Source organism: Harpia harpyja, chromosome Z (assembly GCF_026419915.1).
Source record: "Harpia harpyja isolate bHarHar1 chromosome Z, bHarHar1 primary haplotype, whole genome shotgun sequence".
NCBI classification, from domain to species: domain Eukaryota; kingdom Metazoa; phylum Chordata; class Aves; order Accipitriformes; family Accipitridae; genus Harpia; species Harpia harpyja.
The window spans coordinates 38,066,213-38,082,258 of record NC_068969.1 but is presented as its reverse complement, the minus strand read 5'-3'; the positions used below and the strand labels follow the sequence as shown (position 1 = coordinate 38,082,258).

General features: G+C 42.7%; 1 protein-coding gene across 3 annotated transcripts; it reads right to left on the bottom strand.

The window, feature by feature from the left end:
* Positions 1–515: 515 nt before the first annotated feature.
* Positions 516–15,025, bottom strand: INIP (INTS3 and NABP interacting protein). Of its 3 annotated transcripts, none has more exons than XM_052776050.1 (6): positions 14,932–15,025; positions 14,244–14,446; positions 13,655–13,741; positions 5,335–5,437; positions 2,683–2,773; positions 516–913 (listed from the first exon to the last, which is right to left on the bottom strand). In XM_052776050.1, exons 3-6 carry the CDS (start codon positions 13,677–13,679, stop codon positions 818–820), a joined length of 315 nt encoding a protein of 104 aa, XP_052632010.1. In that variant the 5' UTR covers positions 13,680–13,741; positions 14,244–14,446; positions 14,932–15,025; the 3' UTR covers positions 516–817. The 3 variants fall into 3 exon arrangements, with proteins under 3 accessions (XP_052632010.1, XP_052632009.1, XP_052632011.1); XM_052776049.1 differs by having other exon boundaries at positions 14,244–14,351; XM_052776051.1 differs by lacking the exon at positions 14,244–14,446 and having other exon boundaries at positions 14,932–14,958.
* Between the last annotated feature and the right edge of the window lie 1,021 nt (positions 15,026–16,046).

Genomic DNA, 16,046 nt, shown 5'->3' with positions numbered 1-16,046 from the left:
ACCTTAAAAGATCAACAGATTTTCCTTCAGCCTGGAGCTTTAATTGGTTACTACTGATAAAAACAACAAGAAAGCAAGCAAACAAAAATGAAACACACGAAGTATTGAAAGAGGTATGACTAGAAAAATGCGACCTTTTAAAATGAATTGTCCTTGCGGACAACACCTTCCATGCGAAGTGTTCAGAGAACTTAAAAGACTTCTTTTATTCTGTCTGTTAAAAGACTGTGAAACAATTACTTTTTCCCCACTTTAATTCATTTTCATATTTCACAAAACAAAGTAAGAGGCAGGCACACTATATCTAAGGATTTCAGACCAGATGAGACTACAACAGCAAACAGTACACTAGCCATGTTCCTGCATACGGGGAGGGGGAAAGGAAAAAAAAGACTGACTGATGCTTTTGATAAATTTGTGTCTTGTTTTGATGGACAAAAGTAACTTTTGTCTTTCATTAAAGTCAAATACAGTACCTGTACACAATAAAAAGAAACACAAATGCTGACAGAATGTGCATCTCTTGATGACTCTGGTTTGGACATTTATTTAAAGGAAGCACAGAAACAGGGAAGAGCAAGCGCTATGCACCAAGGAAGTCTTAAGTCTGACCTTGACCTGACAGAAGAATGGAAATACAGGATAAAAATTGCTGTTCAGCAACATTGCTTTTTCATTGTTATAGCTCACACTCTCAAAAAGCAACCACAAAAATCCAGAAGAAAATGGGTTTTAAGATAAGAAAAGAAATTAAAAGGTCAGACAGTTCCTGCTATGGACAAAAATCAGACCTTGCAGTTCTGAGAAACAACATTCCTCATTCTGCCTCAAGTCGAGGTAAGACAGGAAGAATAAGATTTCCAAATGCAGAGTCTTGAGTTATGAAGTATCCTGAGGAATGTGCATGTGCATGCTGGAAAAAGAAAAACATTTGTTAAAGCATAACTCCCTGCAGCACTGATATAATTTAAGACTCTATAGCTTCTGCAGCATTAAGTATTTATTTCTCCCAGTCTGCTCCTCAACTCTGATAGTCAAATTCAAAACCAGCATTTTAGATCAGCCACATCTGAATGGGGCCCAGCAAGGGAATTAACTTGGCCATTCCCTGCTGCTCCTTTTTCAGCAAATTCCATGGAGGTGGGGAGAGTGGTAAATGAACTCCTGATTGCTCTCCTTTGCCTAGACCCCATGCTTCCATTCTCATCTATAACCAACTTACAGGTCTTGGTTTGTGACAGCTGCCACATATGACTGCCAGAAGTGTGCATCAGTAGTGTCACACAACCCGAGGCCACATGTACAAATGACATGTGACCAGACACACTCCTGTACAACATAGGACACCATCATCCTGTCTATGTGATTTATATATGCTTGTTCAACTGAGGAAGGCAGCTGCTGCTTATGGCTCCGGACAACCTTTTTAAAATCCTGTGTAGCCCTTCCCAGTTCAAAGACTGGACTCCAGTAAGCTAGACAGCCTGCATATTCCTTCCTTCCACCACTAGGGAAAAGCCCTACTAGATATCAAATTTAGCCTAAGCCAGCAGTGTGCCCTTGCAGTGATAAAGGCTACCAGCACAGTGGGCTGCATCAGCAAGGGAAGCTACCCATGAGGCTGCATTTGAGATACTGTGTTCAGTTTGAGATACAAACTGGAGGAAGTCCAACAGAGACCCGAAGAGATGGCTGGGGGCTGGCCTGGAGCTCTCAACACCCAAGGAAATGGTGAGAGGACTGAGCTTCTTGTAAGAAGAAAGCTAAGGGGAGATCTTATGCTGTTTTCAGATACTCAGTGACAGTATATAGAGAAGACAGTCAGACTCAGAGCCAAGAAAGGCTGTGAGAAGTCCATCCCTGGAGAGCCTCAAAACTTGATTGGACCATGCCCTGAACAATCTAATACAACACTGCTGTTAGTCATACTTTGAGCAGGGCACTGGACTAGAAACCTCCAGAGGATCCTTCCAGCCTACACTGTTCTGTGATGAACAGAGGATACCACCCAGAGCTCACTTCTGCTCCCATTCATTTTAGGGGAAGCAATGTGGGGCCTTTACTGGGTAGTAGAAACACAACAAGGCATAGGATACGTGAACAGCGTTGCTAGTTTGCATCTCAGTATTTTTCCCATTCCTGTCCCCTATGCCAAATCATGCTGTCTAGAGAGCCAGGAAGGCAGGTGGCCAGGTACTGGCTTTCCTGCTCCATTTCCAATTTCAACACCAAAATCAACCTTGCCTGACATAAGCAAAACAGCAAATAGAAGTCTGCGAATGTACAAGTTTTCCAAATCTTTCAACCCTGTCGTATGTAACTGCAGGGTATTTACCTGGCATCTACTCAGATTCAGTCAAGCAAATCCATGTGGCTAGTTCTCCCTACACTTCATGAGACATTCAGAAGTATGATGAAACTGACTCTTGACTGAGATGTACAAAACAGCTGTGATGATACTGTAGGCTACATTATTACAACCATATCAAGGGAGAATGAGTTGACAGATTTAAGCTTTCATCATAAGAGAAGAAGAAACTTCATTTGTGACAAATACAGAAATGTATGAAACCTAACCTCTGAAAGGGGCTTTTCATTCTCTCTAGGTGCAGGGCTGCTCTCTGAAGGGATGCACATCTACAACAGAGCCAAGCTAAACTCTACCTGACTGTATCAGCTTACCTGCAGTGCAGCCTTCTGTTGTGCTGCAATGTGCTGTTGCTCAGCGTGATCGCGGAAATCCTTGTTCAGCGGTGATCTTGCAAGTGCAATGCTGTGAAAAGAACAAGATGGTATGACACATACCACAGGAAAAAACGTGTCCTTGCCATTCTAGCCATAGATTCCATGACTTCCACAGCTCACGATTTATTTGACTCATGGCTTGACAATTATTAACTATTGTTTGGAATTACTATTTGTTAGCATAAGAGAGAAAAGGAAAATGAGTGAGCATGGCTGTATCATTTGACCTAGCATAAACAACCAATGCCAAACTAAACCCAGAAGAGTCACAGTCCTGAAGCCTGTTGCGGATTTTGCTCATCGGTGGAGTCCCACTGAAGTCAGTGGAACCACTGGGGTGCAATGTTAGACAATGTCAGCAGTTTTTAAAACATCAGCTTTGTGTTTTCACCGGTATTCAGTCACTCAGTGACTGTTGTAAACAACTGCGATAAACATAAGCACTAACAAGAGCTGAGCAGTCTTCAGTATAAGACCAGTTCTTTGGCAGGTGGGCAGCAGATCACTACTTATGGTAAAGGAGCTTCCTATTGACATAACTGAAATAATGATCCTCTGATGATAGCTTAGATTACCTAAAATTGGTTTTGCTTCTCTATCTCAGTGCAGCATAATTAGGTTTCACATTAAAATTTCTAAATAGGTTTTGTTGGCTTTTACATCTTCAGACTTGTCCACCTTGTTAACCAAAAAATAAGAAATAAAAAGCAAACTTTTTCTTCCCAGCTCTATATAAGTAACATGATCAGCCATCCTCCAGGTAGAAATCAGTGAGGACTGCCATTAGAGCTGTATTGCAAGGCAATTCGCAACTACCTCTGAAATTGGCTCTGGAGATTGGTGCTGAAAGCCCAGCTCTCCTCAGTCAGAGACACAAAAGTATGAAGGACAATGAGGGATCCAAGCATACTCATCACCTGATCTTTCCCAGCAGCTTCAATGTTAACAGCTGATGCAGTAAATCAGTTTTTCAAAAGCAGCCATGCTCATGAAAAGACCTTTAGCCAAATCTACGCCTAAATGCACAATGAAAACTAAGTAACAAGCCTCTGAACAGATTTTGTGACAAATATTAAGATAAGCTTCACTGCTGGAGAAAAGTATTACTCAGTTTATTTAAAACATAGTATTTTCAGTTATTTTGAAGGTATTTATTTTGCATTTAATTCTGTACCCTCTAACTTCTCAATATGGCTTCTGTAGATAATCTTAAAGCTTCATCATAAGCTGACACTTTTGAAGAGAGGTATTCTGTTCTTGGATAGAGGATTCCCAAATGCCAAGGCCAGAAATTAACTAACTCATTCATCCTTACACTGGCCATGCCACTATTGTGCTTTAGGTACATCAAGCTCTTTTCTGTCAAGTTTGCGTAATTTCTGTGGTCTAATTTCTGACAACTCTGTGGTCCAAAACCTGTGGCACAACAGCCCTGCCACAGAACTGTCAGCTTCTCAAAAATCACATCAGCCCACCATGCCAAAGCAGAGAGTTTGATTGCTGCTTTGTAGGTTCCCACCCATCCCCACCTTCAAAATTAGTAAATTCTAATTCTGCTCAATAGCATATACTGTTATTTTTCCTTAAAGAAAAACGAAAGCAAACAAGCACTCCCTGAAACTCTGCCAGACTTGCAATAAAGTATGGAAACACTGTTGCCAGGAGTCAGGGGTTGTACATAACAGTATGATACTTCTGTTTTCTTCTCTAATCAATAATTTTGCTTGAATAATAACTGTATACAGAGTCACTCAGAGATCTAACTCAGATGATTTCAAATATTCTGCATGCTTTTTGGCAGTATGAAGGAATTAAAGGTGACCTAGAATCTCCCTGAGAAAAGACACAGGCAGCACTCAAGACTATTCAGAGTATTTGACTCTTGTACAGATACTGCATTTAACACAACGTGTCTGTGATATGGCACCGCACTCACCTCATGCTAACCCAAAAATTCAACTATCTCAATTTCTCCATGTAAACCAGCGTGTGATTTTCTAGTTATTGATTTATGACAACAATCTAATATTTTTGTCTTAAATGGGAGAAATCCGTGACAGCTCTTAAACTCAGATTAGATAGGTGTAATAACCTTCTGGTGTAGAATCATCCCTACAACACACCATCTTTTACGAGAAGATCTGCAGTAACATAAACTGGGTTTGTCTTGCACACAGGGAATTTCAAGGATAACTCACTCCCTGCCATAACTGTTCTTCTCTAAACACACAGTACGCTGAACCTAATGGTCTGCTACTTCCATTCCTTAGGGCATTTTACCTTAATAATTACATGCTTTCTCAGTGCCTGCTCCCTAATTCTTCTTTAAGGTAGACTTTAATACAGTTGAGTAAGCATATCTGCTTCTCCCCTTCTCAAATGGAAATTATGTAAGCCAAAATTCAGGGTCTGTAAACAATTTTAAATACTAGTATGTTCCTAAAGTGCAAGGTCTCACTGACTGGTTATTGAGGATGGTCAGAAAACACTTCTGATAAGTGTTTATGTAAGTTTACAGCTCACTTGCTATTTTTTTTTCCCCTTTGATGTAATCAGTGATGTCCAAACAGGTCTAAGAACATAAAATACCTGGCTCCAGGGTGATTTGTGGAAGACTGGTTTTGCATAAGTAACTTTCTCTTCTCCTTGTCTAGTTCTGCCAGGATTGCAACCCTATTTTTATTCTGGAAACCTGGTGGGAATGACAGAAAAATATTAGAGAGATTTACTTGATTTCTGTGGCCCAACTCTAACCTTGCGGAATTAAAAGTCTCTGTACAATATGACATTATGATGAATACACTAATCTTCAAAGCTTTGCACCCATCTGAAAGGCTATTACTAAATAGGTTTCATTTTTCCCTTTCTCATTTTGCAACATAAAATAGCTTCCTGAAGCTATCATACATATTAATACATTTTAAAATACAGGTTTCTATCTTAAGTTATATCTTACCCCTTCCCAAGCCAGCTCTGGAGCTATAAACAAGATACACGATCAAATACTCGCCTTTCAAAAAAAGGTAAACTTACCAGGTTCTAAATTTAAAACGCAGTCACTGAACGTACAATTCAATGATAATAATGGAGTAGTATACTCACAAGGCCTAATTTCTCATGCCAGTGAGCTCAAACTATAATACAAGTTTTATAGATGTAACACGTAAGAATGAGACAACCACTAAGCTTGCACATGTGCTTATACACAAAATTGCAACCTTCTATTTAATCTATGCAGAAAAGTTTTGGTTTTAATATCCTGATGTCCTTACATATACACACTACTCTTATTCTGAGTATGACCACAATGCTGGAATAGAAAAACAAAATTAAACTGTCTGGACAAAATATGAGAATGTGGCCTTTATTTGCTTTGTACATCATTCTCCCAAAGGGACCTTGTATAGTCAAGAAGGGGTGAGGAATTGAGACAATGCCTAAAATAGCTGTCATTTCTGTATTTTCAAAGTTGCCTTCTAAATGAAAATGTGGCAAAACTGCCACTGTACTTACACAGGACTCTTACATGGTAAAGGATCTCATTGTGGCCACCAAATGAACCAGATACACAAGTCCCTGCTGTTGCCCAGTATGCTTGTACAGCACAATTGAGGACAACAGCTACAGAGCTGACTCTTACAGACAGATGTCTGTGCCACTAAGGACACTCCTCATGTCAAGAATATACCCTTTTAAAAATCTCTAATTAGCTTCTATTCTATAAATCAAGCCACTATACTGTCATATAAAAACAAGATGTAAAAGTCAAGTTATCTCCTTTATTTCCTTCATACAAAAAGTCAAAGTTATTCCCATTGGAAACTGCTGTGTGTTGTGCCCTCACCCCCGTCCTGAGTGCTGTAGCTTAGTGCTACCACCACTAAAAAATGGTAGCCCACAAGCTGTTCGGAAGGTCAGACATGCTATCTCTTAAGGGGAGTATTAGCACGTCAAGGTAAAATGATTTCAAATTTATTTTCAGTAGCTGCACTCAAAGTTCATTCCCTTTGAGAGATCTTCTGTTGCTGCTCAATTACATAATCCAATATTCCTTTCATCAGCATGGCTCAATAAAGGACAAAATTATCCAGTTGGAACCTTCAACTCTAAGTAATAATTTGCATCTGTATTGCCTTGGTATCAAACCCTCACCTTTTTCTTTTACTATGCCTTACACATCCCTGAGCCTCAGTGTCTCAGAGTTCTTGAAAGGAGCAGTCATTCGATTACATTTTACTGTGGTTTTATGCAAGATCACTCATAATCACCTTTACATTTGTTAACAGATTTTTTAATTAAATTTAATTAATCTCTACTTTGCCATCTGTTAAAGTCTCTTTCCCACATGGCACTAGTTCCACTTAAAACTGGAACCCACTTAAGTGGGCAGGACACAGATAGTGGAGTTGATAGCTATCCGTTGGTTGCGCCACTCGGTTGCAGAGGGAGTGAATGGGAGGCTCCCTGCATGAAGGATTAGAGAGAAATCTGCTAACAAGGTCTACCACAGGACAGAGTCCTTGTTGCTTGTGTAGGAATTGTTCATGTTTTGTTAATATAGATTGTGGTTGGTGCGGATGGCACATTTTTTCTCTCTTGAATAAATCCCTAGATTTGAATGAATCCCTAGGTTTTTTAGAAAATTCTTTTGTATCCGTTGCGGGTGTACTACACCTTTGACACACGGTGGAGTAGTTTATAATTTTTTGTATAAGATATAGGAAAGAGCTTTTTGCTTACTTGACATAATGGCTCTAAAAATGCCCTGGAAATCTGGGATGGGTACCAGTGGGTTGGCACCCCCAACTGAGAGACCAGGTTGGACCCTGGAACACCCTTTGGGACAAGTGGGAAACCTGTACTCAGGTATGCCCAGAACCATGGACTAATGAATCCCCTATAGAGGTTTTAAAATATTGGGAAGGGTTCATAGAAACATCACATACGAAGGGGAAGGACCATCTTAAGCATGCTGGGCAGATGGGGGGTGCCCTCCTATTTGCTTATAAAGTACAATGGGGGCAAACACAGGAATTGGAGGCAAAAGTTGAACAGCTGGAGAATCAGTTGCGGGAGCTTAAAGCGACTACAATTGTACAACAACAAGCCCTCCTTAGTGAGACAAAACAGCTGGAGGAGTTGGTGCAGAAATGTGCCAATCTCGCTACCCGTTTCGCAGTGCGAGCTGCCCACCAGAGGCAAAAGGGCTCCCGAAAGCCGAAGGGTGGTCATTATGTCCAGGCAATTGTAACTGACCCCGGGTGGGATCCGGAGACATGGGACAGTAATATATGGGAAAGTGGTGATGATGATTCCACCAAGACGGAGGGGGAAGAGGCAGCACCCCCAACCTCTGCAGTGCCTGAGTCAGGGAAGTGAGCCGCTCCCATTGTAAAACAAAAGGCGGTGGCTGGTCCTAATGGTGTATTTATCTGGCAGGATTAGATGGAAGATTATTTCCCTGAGGATATTAAAAACCTTTTAGAGAAATATAAACAGAGGCCAGGAGAAAAACCGCAGCATTGGTTGGTATGGCTTACAGAGGAAGGAGGGGACACAGTTTTGATAGACAGCATAGATGCAACCAAATTCTTGGGGCTTACGACAGACCCATATGTTCAATCAGCCTTATGGCAAATACCCTGGGAAGGAGAAAATATACCCTTGGTTCTGTAATAGCTAATGGATTGGATAATAGACATACCAGTGATGGAGCATGGCTCCAGCAGCAAAAAGTTGGGCTACACTGGCTTACACTGTTCTGTAAGTGTATTGATTCCAGTGTTCCACGTTTCTCTGTTCTTTAGGTATTGTACACTATCTTTTTTTGAACACCCTGCACTTGCAATGAGTTTGAAACATTAGAACACAGCTAAATGTGTGCTCTAAGAGATACAAAGGCTGAGAGATCTTGCTAACAAGCTAAAATTCAACATTTCAGAGTTGCAGCTAGCTCTGACTTTACTTTCTTGTAAATTCTGGAGACAATGCCATAATAGGATGAATGAAATCCCTCTAAGAGGGGTCTGAGCTAAAGTGATCATGTCTGTATGCTTTAGAGTTTTCAGCCAAAAAAACTTAATACTTGACATATTACTCAGCAGCCTTCCGCTAGTGCTTGTTCATACCAAACTGCATAAATCTAAATGTATGCTTGGAATTCAGATGATATGGTGATTGAGGCAAGAAAAAGGAGACCACTTTTTAATGTAAGTTGCTGTCAGCTAAAAAATAAAGACCAAATATGCTTACATTTATCATGAAGCAGATGGTATGATTCAGAAAGGCTTGAGGCATGTGTAAGAATAAAATTTTAAATGCTGTTTTTAAACTGTGATCAGAAACTGTGCAAGATTATCACCGTCTTCTATTTTAGTACGAGACTTGCTATAGTATCATATGGCATAAACTCTAGAGGAATTCAGAAGAAACCCAAGTATTTTTATTTCCTTTTCTTCTCCCTCTAGTAAGAGCATTTAAAAAAAATAATTAGTATTTTGGTCTAGAATTCAGACAGTACCCATCAGCAACCTGCTGTACTGAAAAAGTCATTTGTTTAAGAGAATTTGTTAATGGTAAGTAGAAGAAACCCTACTTGAGAAAATGGAGGAGGACATCCAACACATACATGTTAGTGCTCCTCAGCTGAACAATGTGAAGTTCCTACAGGTATTTTAAACTTTTTTAAAATGCAAAGTAAAACCTGTTCATTTAAAAGTTAATAATGGAGGGGGTGGGACATGAGAAATCCATTTTAGAGAGAAAATCTGGCATCCTTACAAAATAATCAATCATATCTGGCAATACATAAGCAAGACTTCCATTTAGATTTTTCCCTGCCCAGGACCCCAAAGTGCTTCCATAAAGACCAACTTGAAACAGCTACGGAATTTTCCTACTTCAATTACAAAGTAATTTTTCATCTGTAGATTTGACACATCTGTTCCACTTTCTAGTAATAAAAATGCAGACATGAAAAAAAAAAGCCATCCTTACAGATTCTCATCTGTAAAAGGAAGTGTAGGTTTTCAAACACAGCAACTTCTTGATAAAGCTTTACGTTTACCCTTCCCTTAACTGGGCTGAGTAGCACTACTATTTTGAGTTTGAACAGTTCATGACTATTGCAGTTCATTAATATTCTTCTCTGCTTTGCAGACATAAAAGCCCTGACACAAAATGACCCGTTCAAGGCAGCTAGATAGATTAATGGCAGTGTCAGATGTCAAACTGAGCACCTGAATCTCCAAGGTAGCAGATTCAGGACACTCAAAATACAAACCTGTTCTGACACATCTATTTCTGACATCAAGCATTGTATTATGTGCTCTGTGCAGGAGCTAAAAGTTTACTTGCACTGATGTTTTGCGTGTGAAAGGCAGAAAACTAGAGAAAGCTGAAGCCTTGCCAACTGATACTGGTAGCTTTAAGAGCTCACAGCAAGTTTCACTCTCCAACTAATCCTAATACCTAATCTTACCACCCTACCTCACTGATATCTATGTCAGTTCTACTAGCTAACTCTGCATGGCAAGAAACAGTATTAGCTTTATCTACTTTAAGTTCTTGCTTTTCATCTCATATCTTTTCCCTGATCTGTTGGTTGCTTCAAATTCACAGTATGTATAAGTTTTTTTTAATATGGACTATTTATCATTTGTCCATAAATGTGCAACAGCACAAAAGAGCCCACGGCCACTTTGTGTTCAAGATACACTTCTACTTGGAAAAATGGTTTCAAAGCTGGATGTCTACTCTAAGCTCTATACATGAAAAAGCACTGTCACTACGCACTGTTCCGCCTGCTCAGTTGAGAAACCATTTCACAGGAATTTTGTTACTGAAGTGCATGCTTTCATAAATGCTAGCCTTCATGAAGTGAGGCAGCAACCTCTTCACAAGGAGAATCTAAAAACCTTATTAAACACACAACATTTGGGAAAAAGGACGGAGTAACTGTATTTTGATTTCCTCTTCTGCTTATAACTACTGGCATCACAAAACATCACCTAATAGTCTGCTGCCCATCAGTACTTTTCAGTAACAATTTACATTTGGATATATTTTCATATACGTTGTGTGACAACGAAACACAAGGCATATTAGTAATTCAGTAAATTAACTTGAATTCCTAAAAGATATACTAATATATTTCATCTGTCCCTCCAGAAAACAGCTACATGCATAGCTGAATGCAAGTCATTGACTGCTTTATGGCCACAAAGTTCTCCAGGGAAGAGATATGCTACAGCCCTCAAGTACTATGCTTGCACACAGATCAGACTCAGATGCAGAGCAGCAAAGTTTGTAGATGATGACATAAATCAAGGCAGAACAGCACAATCTTCCATTTTAACACAGACTCGGTGAACAGAACGCTGTATCAGCTGCTCACTGTGTTACACGAATGCACTCACATACCTTTAGGCCAAAAGGATAAACAACCGCCAGGACAGAAAGAGACCTTGTAGAATTGCTACAGCCTGAAGCTTAGAATTCTGTACGTATTTAAAGAGCTTGGTTCTTCCAACATACCAGAACTCTTCTTTTCAGAAAAGTTCAGCCCTGTCTGAAACAGGACCTGTATTTGTTTCACCTTTGAGGACCTAAAGGAGAGTTCCTTCCTGAACAGTCACATTTCTTTTACCTCAGAAGGCTTCCTCTACGAGAACTCACACACAGCGTCTTTAATTTAGTAACATGCAAGGTATGCTCTGGCCTTGCTGTGCACAAGCAAAAGCATTACAAGAGCAGCCTTATTAATGCATGTTGCACAAGTACTGTGAAGTATTGCTGCAGAAGCAGTGTATTACCAAGCACCTGAAAGTAATTTCTGTAATTCAGAAGCTGATTTTCACCCCCCCTCACCCCCTCCCAGATATACCACTCTGGTCTATGAGCTCATCTTGTGGACAATACACAGCATGCTAAAAGCTTTTCCATTTCTTTCAAACACTGTAATCAGTCTCATGCAATCAGTGCAATCAGTTCCATGTGATACTAACAGCCTGAAGTAAGGCTTTAATGCAATTCTATTTGGGTTTGCTGCATTCATATGTAGCTCCTCATCTTTGAAATTCTAATTAAAAGACTACTTTCCTAAGAGGCCAATGAATTAAAGGAAGTCCAGTCCACAAAATCTTAACCATTGTAGTCTGAGTCTGCCAATTAACAGAAAACTCAATTAACTCCTAGGAAAATACCTGGTAGTGATTAAAGGGAAAGAAACAACTCGGTAGAAAAAATTACAAACACAGTCTACCTGTGTAGAAGGCTAATGTTTAATTCATCCTTACAGTTCTGAGTTAAGTGCTACCATTCATAAACCTTCCAGTGAGTGTTTCAGTAAATCCCTATTCCTTTTGTCCAAGAAGAGGGAAATGAAAGAATGAATTGCTTGAACGGTACCTATAGACGCCTTGAACTGTTGCTAATATTTACCTGTTCCTTTCTAATTTTCCTAGGTATATTATTTATAGGCTCATTTGGGTGATTAAACTTTATAGTGTTTCTTGCCTGCTTAGTGCAAAAATTTTCATATGATAATGAAACAGTTCCTTTATTGAGTCTCTAAAGAGTATCTCAAAATATAAAAGCAGATTCCAATGCTCTATTAAATTATAAGCCTCTGGAATGTGGAAGGAAGCAAAGGCTTTCTGGCAATAAAATCCAATCCCACTTCTCAGTAAATTCACATATTTAAGAAAAAGTAGCTTTTAAGTCTCTATGACAATATTTTATTCCTTGCAAGGATGCTGACTTGGTATTCACACAATAAAGCAAGATTCACCACTACATACCAAAAACTTCTCAGAGTTAGAATTTGCAAAAAGACAACTATCTGCCATCTGCAGTACTCCTCTCTCAAGACTTCACAAAAGCTCAATAAGCATTCCAAAAATTACCTTCTTTTCGTCAAGTAGCAAGAAAAATCTGTCTTTTGGACCAACACATTTCTTCTGCATTTGTTTTGAAAGCAGAGAGCCATTGCAGAGGGATGGGAGGGAACCACACAAGTGATCTGGCACCCCTTCAAAGCATCAGCACTTCAGAATTAATTACACCCAGCTTTGTGGGACTGCTTTCCCGGATAAGGACACTCACACAAATGTGCATGAAGAAGTCTCTGGTTGCTGGGAAACTGAATTCTGAATTCATTTCTCATAACCAATAAGAGCCATACCTGAGAAGCTTTTTTCTCCTCAGCTCTTCCATAGAAGAGACAAGCCTCAGAGTTCCACTAAGATTTCCAGAAAGCACCTCTAGAGGGCGATTTAAGACCCTCCTTCAATTTACCGTGTGACCGACCCGCCCCCAGACTCTCAGCTCCTTCTAATGCACGTGCTTCGCCTAGATACATGGATCGTTTCCACAGCTTGAACGATTTTACGGATGCAATTCAGATGAGTCATCATGCAAAGAAACATTTCATCGGAGTTAGCATTATGATTTTATTTGGCTTTTCCTCCTAGGCCTGGCCACTTGCTATCTGTCTTTGCTGTTACTTCCCTGGGTCTTTCTGCTCCCATCATGACATGGAATATACTCGACTTCTGGCTGTTCCCTGATGCTAAGCGCAACAGCTGCAAGTCATGTTCAACGCTAAGCGTTTTAAGTGTCATAAACACACTTCAGGAAATAACCACAGCACCACAGGCGTGATAGGTACTTCATAACCTGAGCAAGAAGGAATGCACAGTAATTCAGAGCTCCCCTGCCATCAGTGGTCTTTTTCAATCATTCAATGTGTGTCTTCTCCCAGAAGGCTTGCTCACATTCTGCTACTTTTACCCCCGCCTTCCTGCATCTCTTCTCCTTTTTGCCTTCTGTAAATAAACTTACGGTTTTGGTGACTTCACTGACATTTTGTACATAGTCTTTCCCCTTGAATACGTAGATTAAAACCTACCTTGTCCTGAAGGATTTGCTGCCATCCTTCACTTTTCAGCCCTTGTTTTACTCAGGTGCAGTTCAAATCTTTTAACCCCACAAATATCTGCAAAACAGGCACAATACAAGATAAACATATTCCTTTAAAGGAAAAGCTTGGATTTCATTCTGTTACAGGTTTTATAAATGTGGCAACTGTTACAAAGCATAAGCCAAATACAGCATGCGTATTGCTTAAAATACGTAACACTACTTATATTGTTCTGATTGAAATTTTTAGCTTGAAATATCAAAAGTTGTGATCAATTCTTTTTCAGAGTCTAGTAACTTAAGAACAAGCTTTAGAGTCATTCTGGACTCATACACACTTTTTCCTAACACAATTTCTTCCTGACAAAGTATGTCAGAGTACGCTTAAGAATCACGTTAAAGCATTACACTCCTTAAGTGCTAAAGCCCTGAAAGGCCTCAGTTCAGGCTCCAACTCAAGAAAACCGATTATTTGAGGAAAGCCAATTTAAATCCCAGCTACAAGGCCCGCCAAAGGCTACCATCTTCACAGCTGCAGCAAAACGAAAAGGGATGCCTGCTCCTCAGCCATACGTCACCTCGGGCCACGATCAACTGCTGTTTCCATTAAGGTGCCAGGCTGGGAAGTGCAGCGGCGAAGGGCTCCAGCTCAGCCGGGTGGAGGGGAGGGATGGGAGCACCGAATCCTGCGGGGAAACGCGAGTCAGAAGTCTCGGTCAGATTTCGACAGGAGACCAGGAAACAGTTACACCCCGGAACTGCGGGCCCCTGAGCAGCAACGCTAGCGCAACGAAAAAGTAAGTCGACAACAGTATTAATTAAGAGCAGCGACACCGGGCAGATCACGCTTCTCCAAGAAACTTGCGGGCCGGTGAGAAGCGCCCAGGGAGGCCGGGTCCGCCCGATCGCCTCCGCCCGGCCGCTGACAGGCGGCGGGCCGGCGTAGGGCCGGGGTTGTCCCCCGGGCTAGGAGGCGGGGACCGGGACGGCGGGGACCGGGACGCCAGGCTCGCACCGACCGTGGGAGCGGGCTCTCCCGTCGCTGCCCGCCCCCGCCGGCCGGAATGGGCTCTCCCACCCACCTTCCGCCCCCCCCCCCCCGCGCGTGTGGGCTCTCCCGCGCACCTTCTCACCCCCCCCCCCCCCCCGCCGCCTGCAAGGGACGGACTCTCCCGCTCTCTCCGGGCCGGCGGGGACGGGACGCCCCGGCCCGGCCGGTCACCCGCCCTCCCGCTGCCCACCTGCCCGAGGGCTCCTGCCCCTTACCTTTCTCCCCCGCCCGGCCCTAGCCGCAGCCCGCCGGCCTCACGGCCATCCCGCCCTACCCCCCCTCCCCAACTTGGCTCTCGCCGCCCAGCCCAGCCCCGCCGCGCCGCAGCCACTGAGCTCGCGGCAGAGGCGCATGACGCACGCAGTGCGCGACGGCGCCGCCTAACTCCTTCCCGGGCGGCGGCGAAGCTCTTCGCGTCGCGTAGCTTGACGGACAGTTGAGAGTGGCCAGTCCGCTTCAAGCGGGGGTGAGGCGGGCCCGCCCCCGCCCCGCTGCGGGGCCGCCCCTGGGCTCTAGGCAACGGGCAGGGCCGGCGGGCGGGGCCCGGCCCGGCAAGGCGGCCCGGCATGGCGGCCCGGCCTGGCCCCGCTTTGAGGCGGACGTCTGCCCGGGCCGCCTTTGCCGGCCTGCCGTGCTGCGCGGGGCGGAGCCTGGCCGAAGGGGTCGGGGCCGGAGGAGACGGGCTGGTGCGTGGCGAGGCTCAGTTAGGCGCCAGTAAGTGTTCAGCTCAGGCTTTGAACTACGGTCTCTGCTGCAGGGCTCCTGCAAGGGGCGTCGGCCTGGGTGCGGGGGGGTTCAGCAGCAAGCGTGAGGGTGACACTAAGGGGACTTCAGGCGCCAGCACAGTTAAATGGGGGGGGGGGGGAAGTGAAGGGGAAAGGGTTGTTTAATTTCTTATCACACCCACGGAGTTTGAGTTTGAACACAGCAGGAATGATTACTCGGCATGAATTCCAGAAGGGGCTGTGCATTCATGTTACTAATGCATGGTTTGCTTTTGAAGTGTCAGGTAACAACTTTATAAATGAGAGTGTGTTTTCTTAAGAGATCGAGGCTGTCCTGGAGAATAAGCCTTAGTCTTAAACTGCGGCGATCTGTGACTTTTGTTTTACGTCCTTGTGGTTAAAATACCTCGGTTTGAGTCAAACCAAGCCCAGTAGTGATTTGAACTGTGGCCCTTAACAGCTGTGCCTCTGATCATACACAAGTAAAATCAGTTCTTAAGAACTGCAATAAATATATAACAGGCTGCAAACAGATGGGGCCAACGCTGACCTCCAGCTAGCCAAGAAATCAGTCACATTGCCTACTTAAGTTTTATATGCAGGGT

Bases quoted from the DNA above. Each gene is read 5' to 3' on its own strand.
- INIP (XM_052776050.1), bottom strand. From the start codon at position 13,679: ATGGCAGCAAATCCTTCAGGACAAG. The intron at 5,438-13,654 runs GTAGGTTTTAAT...CATTCCCACCAG, and splicing joins AGCAAATCCTTCAGGACAAG to GTTTCCAGAATAAAAATAGG. The intron at 914-2,682 runs GTAAGCTGATAC...TTCTTTTTCCAG, and splicing joins AACAGAAGGCTGCACTGCAG to CATGCACATGCACATTCCTC.